The sequence below is a fragment of the Mytilus edulis genome, chromosome 8 (assembly GCF_963676685.1).
Source record: "Mytilus edulis chromosome 8, xbMytEdul2.2, whole genome shotgun sequence".
NCBI lineage: Eukaryota > Metazoa > Mollusca > Bivalvia > Mytilida > Mytilidae > Mytilus > Mytilus edulis.
In genome coordinates, this window is record NC_092351.1 from 10,760,556 (window position 1) to 10,766,744 (window position 6,189).

The window sequence follows — 6,189 nt, forward strand, 5'->3', positions numbered from 1 at the left end:
GTTACTGTCCATTTAATGAACATATCTTTGCCACAAAGAGAATAACAATAAAATTATATTTGATCATAAGATATTGAACTGTTTGTCCAATTACTGCATTGCAATACTTTTATTGTTTTCATAAAGAGAGGTAATATTTTCTCAAAGGGAGATAAATCCTATCAAAGTTATAATATGTATGAGTAAGGGAAAGAGTTAATTGGACTGGCAGATAATCCCCACATTCTGTTCAGCATTGTTACAATATAATGATGTGTACAGGAATCTGCTTTGTCAAAAAATTATCACTTTCACATATCTGCAATTTACCAATATAAATAGAAAGTTCAACTTTGGTTAAGGAGAAATTACTTTATAAAACTACAAAGATTTCATTTCAGAATTTTGCAATATAAAAAAAAAAGAAATCATATACTGTCTTTGAATGCTTGTAGATTCTATCATTTCATGGATCTACTGAAAAAAGTATGAATTTCACTTGTAAGCCAAGAATACGATGTATCTATAAAGAACAATAACTTAAGATTAATTGATGTTGTAAATGACTCCATCTTGGTTGATCAGATTTTAATTTTGTTTTTTCTAATAAAACCGTGATTGTCTAGATGTAATAAGGAGAATTGTAATCCATTATAACACAGGGAAGAATCAATACACTTTAATTCTTGATTTGGTTTAAAAAAAAAACTCTAGTTCGTAAGTGCTGTAAAATTAAGTATAAAATTCTTTTTTCTTTCAGTAAATAAAGGAGAATTTCAGTTCTATATTAAAATTGTAAGAGATATGAAGTATAAACTGGATTAAAATTAGTTTGCTATATCTGGAGCAATTGAAGGATGATAAATATAATCTAAGCAAAAAAGAATCTGTTCAAATGAAAAACCCAGTGGCTCAAAACATTCTAGATGTAGTGATAATGAAATCAAAATCTTTCTTTCAAATCCATTAAATTATATAATTTATAAGATGACTTCACTACTACATCAACAAATTCTAGTGTTAAACCCAGACACTAATTTCCAGCTTTTATCCCTTTACAAAACATCAATTATAAAATAAAATATTTTAGCAGCATTTCTGTAAACGCATGCAAATGTAAGCAAAGCATTGCAATAAATATGGATTCTTTGGAAAAAATAAAATAATTTGAGATGTTAATGGCTTGTTGTTCCAGTGTAATGGTCCTACAATGTGAAATCAATGGCATCATTGGTAAAAACAGAACTGATATTGAAGTAGCTACAGAGGTATACTGATAACAGGTAGATACTAAAACATAGAATGGTCATGAAGAGTGGAAATTTACACAGCAAATGATTTGTATTCAGGTAGTTATAAAGTTTTCAGAAAGAACAAGTTAGAAGGGCAATATGAAATGGCAATGTAAAGCATTGAACAGACTCTACAGGCAAACATTTTACTGCATCATAGTTTCATGAAATATAAGTCAAATGAAAGGGATCATGGATTAATCCTTGTTTGGTCCCATTTAATGTTTAGCTGTATGCCACAACCAAGGCCATGACTAGGGCAAATGGTCTTATCAGATGCCTCAAAGGAGTATTAACAATCCACTGTCTAGTAGTTCCAGTTTAGGTTTTAGCCTGTGTTGCACATCAAACTATGAAAACAACCTGACACATTCCCCATTTCCTTTCTCAATTTTATGTATAAACCCTCATACAATGTCTTTTTAGGTAAAATGATACCATGAACAGATATCCTTTAAAGTACCTTCTAGATTTATTTTTGGAGGATGCTGTAACGCAAATTCAACCAAAGTCCAAATTTAAAAAGTCAAAAGTGAGGCTTAGATCTTGGTCCTGTCTGCAGTCCCCGTCTATATTTTTGCAGATGCTACCAGTAAGACATCACAGGCAACAAGTAAAGTTGTGATAATGAATTACTTTAAGATAAATCACATGGACGTGTCACAGAAATAGATTACCTTTTTATTATCCACAAGGGAGGTCTCTAAACAATACTAGATTTCAATTACACTTCTATTTGATCAGCTTCCAGAAAAAAGAAATTCCAACCATGATATGTAGGCTGAGTTACAATAGCTCTTTATAGAAACATACTTCAATGGAATTTTTATAGACCACAATTATATAACCAAGTTTTAGTTGATTAATTTCTGTATTATTCCAAACTTTTTATAGATTTGTTTTTCCCACCATAGAATGTTTTAAAGTAAAAAATTAATCATGATATCATTCAAAGCTTTTACTTTAAAAAGTCAAAAATGATGAAAGATGAAATCATTGCAAATACATTTTCTAATAATAAACCAAATATGTAAAGTGCGTCAATAGCAGTGAAAGACCAGGAAAAATAAATGAGTAAAGTCTCTACGGTAAAATGTTTCAAGATCGACAAGAAGTAAAGATGATTGTTTAACATCAGGAGATAATCTCCCTTACAACATTTTAAATAGTTCCTACATATATCTAGGGACATATGTGAAACTTTTACTATTACATAAACTAGATTTCTACAATTAACTACCAAATTCTTTCCCTGACCATTTATGATAAAATATCAATTAAATAGAAGAAATGCCACCATCAATTGAATTTGAGTGTGCATGCAGTTTAACTGGTAGAACAGGGTTGAGTAGGTAGCCACTGGGACTCAAATATATTGATCCCAGGTGAAAACAAAATTGGTCATGTCAAATCCCCAACTGACAGTAGTATCTCTTTTAATGCAGAACTTTTATTCCTGTTCTGTTACAATGTTGGTTTGTTCAATATAAAATAATTTCAAATATTACAGAAACCTTGACTGCAATAGTGTAATATTTTGCCAATGACTGATCATCAACTATGGACGTCTTCCAATAAAAGGTTGAAATACATGTCATATTCAACAGAATAAGTGCATGATTTGATGTACCTACCTAACCCATTTAACTTTTTGTGGTTATGTGCCACTTTGACCTCTTCATAAGGTCGTAGGTTGTCATCCGAATGGAAGTCTTCCTCGTCGTCAGAAGAACTATACGACATACTGCCATTTGTGTTTTTGATGTGACTACGTCGATGTTTTGATTTGTGATAATTATAGTTGCCATCCATTGTAGGATGTTTAGTCATGGTCTTCTGTCATCCTCTGGTCATCTTCTGTCCATCTTCTGAAAGTACAAAAAAATGAAGTTTTGAATCTTAATTAAATGACAGCTACACCTCAATATATTTGTACTCAACAACATGGTCCTCAGCTCTAACTTGAATAACTTTGAGGCTATTTTCTTTAAACCTTGGCTGAAATAGTAAACCTTGACTTATAAAGCCAAGAAACCACTGTGTATTGAGACCAGTAGAAGTCACCATTCACCAAGTCCAGTCAGTATTTAAGAAGTTAACATCTATCAGTACTGTTTTTATAAATGATGGTCAATTATTAAGAGCATTTATTATCTAACTTTGAAAGACATGTATTAAATACTGTTGCATATTGATTGTTAATCTTTTAGACATTATATTGATCCAGTTTCATAAATATTGATGCAGAATCATATTATTTCTATGTTAAGAATACATGAAGACCCCCTCCCACAAGTACAAATCTTTAATTGGTACATACAAATACAAAAGTACACAGGACCTGCCTTTTATTAAACCTCTAACACAGTGACAGCCTCTGGGAGTTTCACATCTTTAATCTTGGCCATATTTCAGTCAGTTAGAAAAAAAAAATCCCTGTTCAAAGCTGCTATCAATTTTTTTTCTCCATCAAACCGACAGCAATTGTGTACTTTTGCATTTGATGAAACATCAGACAAATGTGAATCCTTCTTGTTAGTTGCCAAAAGTATTCTTAAAAGTACTTAAACTGAGGCAAATCTTCTTTTTTTTTTAATTCAATTTTGATAGATGAAATAGGTAAGAAATGTTTCCTGCTATTATTAAATCTAAACTAAAATAAACTTTGCATAATTTCTTTTGTTTGCCAAATTGGTAGCTTAATTATTATTAAAGTAATGAGAATTAGACCTGTAATCTTAAGAAAAACACAAAAACACAGAAGTTTCACATTACATTACAGAACAACTCTCAGCCTACACAAATCTATTTTGATTTTCTTTATACATAAAACAAATGGAAGACTAGAAACTGATGAAGAATCAACAGTGTCTGTGGAATTCACAATTTCTTATTTCTTCAGGTGTATGATTATACATTATACATTCTATTTAAATCAACTTTTATTTGAGCATATCAAAATCTGCAATGCTAATCAAATGTTAATGTCAAAATCAGCATGCGAAATGATAATAATTGTTCAAAAATACTTCATAAAAAAGGTTTTATCTTATCATTTCATACTATTTTACAGCTCTCATTGAAAAATTACCTATCAGATTTTACAGTTTTTCATTTCATGTGAGGCAGCATATCTAAATACTCTTGAATTATTACATCTAGGTCTGATAATATCTCAGTCAAAAGCTACATCAAGAGCTCCTGTTAAATAGGTTTATGAAAGATAAATCTCAATTTTCTTTTACTTTTCTTTTTCATTATTGCTAATTGTTCGTTTAACATTTCATCCTTATTACTTATTTTGTTGTAAACAGTGTATTAAAAAATGTTAGAATTATTATTAAATTGGAATTTAGGTAAATTTGTGCTAGGGACATTTTTCATGCCTCACATGTATTCAAAAGAGAATATACAAATGAGTCATGTCAACATCATATCCATACTGTAAATAATTACTGAGTTTTGTTGTTGATTTATGACTTACCGTTATGTAGGTGGATGCAGCTTATCTATTACTGCCTACAGTTGTGTCATATATCTTTACAATGAAGTTAGTTAGATGAAGCTGTATTATGTACAGGGTTAGTTGACTGAGGCCGTGCTGTGCACAGGGTTAGTTGACTGAGGCCGTGCCATGCACAGGGTTAGTTGACTGAGGCCGTGCTGTGCACAGGGTTAGTTGACTGAGGCCGTGCCATGCACAGGGTAAGTTGACTGAGGCCGTGCTGTGCACAGGGTTAGTTGACTGAGGCTGTGCTATGCACAGGGTTAGTTGACTGAGGCCGTGCTGTGCACAGGGTTAGTTGACTGAGGCCGTGCCATGCACAGGGTTAGTTGACTGAGGCTGTGCAGTGCACAGGGTTAGTTGACTAAGGCCGTGCCATGCACAGGGTTAGTTGACTGAGGCTGTGCTGTGCACAGGGTTAGTTGACTGAGGCTGTGCCATGCACAGGGTTAGTTGACTGAGGCCGTGCCCTGCACAGGGTTAGTTGACTGAGGCTGTGCTGTGCACAGGGTTAGTTGACTGAGGCCGTGCTGTGCACAGGGTTAGTTGACTAAGGCCGTGCCAGGCACAGGGTTAGTTGACTGAGGCTGTGCCTTGCACAGGGTTATTTGACTGAGGCTGTGCAGTGAACTGGGTTAGTTGACTAAGACTATGCTGTGCACAGGGTTAGTTTACTGAGGCTGTGATGTGCACAGGGTTAGTTGACTTAGTCTGTGCAAACTGGTATGTGTATACATGTGTCATTTTTGTGAAGCAATGATCTTTACAATGCTTTAAAATATTTGCCTTCTTAATGTTTTTGTTTCTAGTTTGTATACTTTCTCTTCTGTCAATAGCATTATTAAATCAGATACATAATATTCTGAAGTCATATTTAGCTCCTCTCAAACAAACAACTTTGTATGTCTGCAAATTTATTTTTATGCATTTTCAGATTTGCATTATTTCTGTTACTTTATGTCACTTGCCACTGTAATGCTAGCATGGTGAATGTATTTTGCTTTCAACAAATGGGTCACTAGCTAGTCATTTTAAATACTTAGAACAGTTAAGAGTTCTGGCTATATAGCTAGCTCTTCAATTTGAAGATCAAAATATGGAGATGGGGTATTAATTACAATGTTTGAGACAACTATTATATTCATAATGCTTTCTTCAATATACAGTTCTGTTTAACATAATAATTTCTTATGGATACATTACACAGTACCAATATGCCACTTTTAATGCACCAGATATGCATTTTGACAATTAATGTTGTTTCAGTAGCAGTTAAGATCAAAACATTTCAAAAACCAAAACCATAACCTATATGAGATGTTGAAGAATTGATGTAATATAAAAAGACAAAAGGGTTTTGCTAAACCAGGTCAGAATCAGACCATTTGAAATTCAAACCTTATGTTGAATCAA

General features: G+C 32.8%; 1 protein-coding gene across 23 annotated transcripts in view; it reads right to left on the reverse strand.

Annotated features, from left to right (window-relative positions):
* Nucleotides 1-6,189, reverse strand: part of LOC139484776 (teneurin-m-like) — a 163,678-nt gene that overhangs the window by 51,412 nt on the left and 106,077 nt on the right. For all 23 annotated transcript variants that reach the window (XM_071268721.1, XM_071268717.1, XM_071268715.1 and 20 more), the window contains one exon: nucleotides 2,906-3,139. In XM_071268721.1, coding sequence (XP_071124822.1) covers nucleotides 2,906-3,101 — 196 coding nt within the window. In that variant the 5' untranslated portion in view covers nucleotides 3,102-3,139. The remainder of the gene's footprint in view (nucleotides 1-2,905; nucleotides 3,140-6,189) is intronic.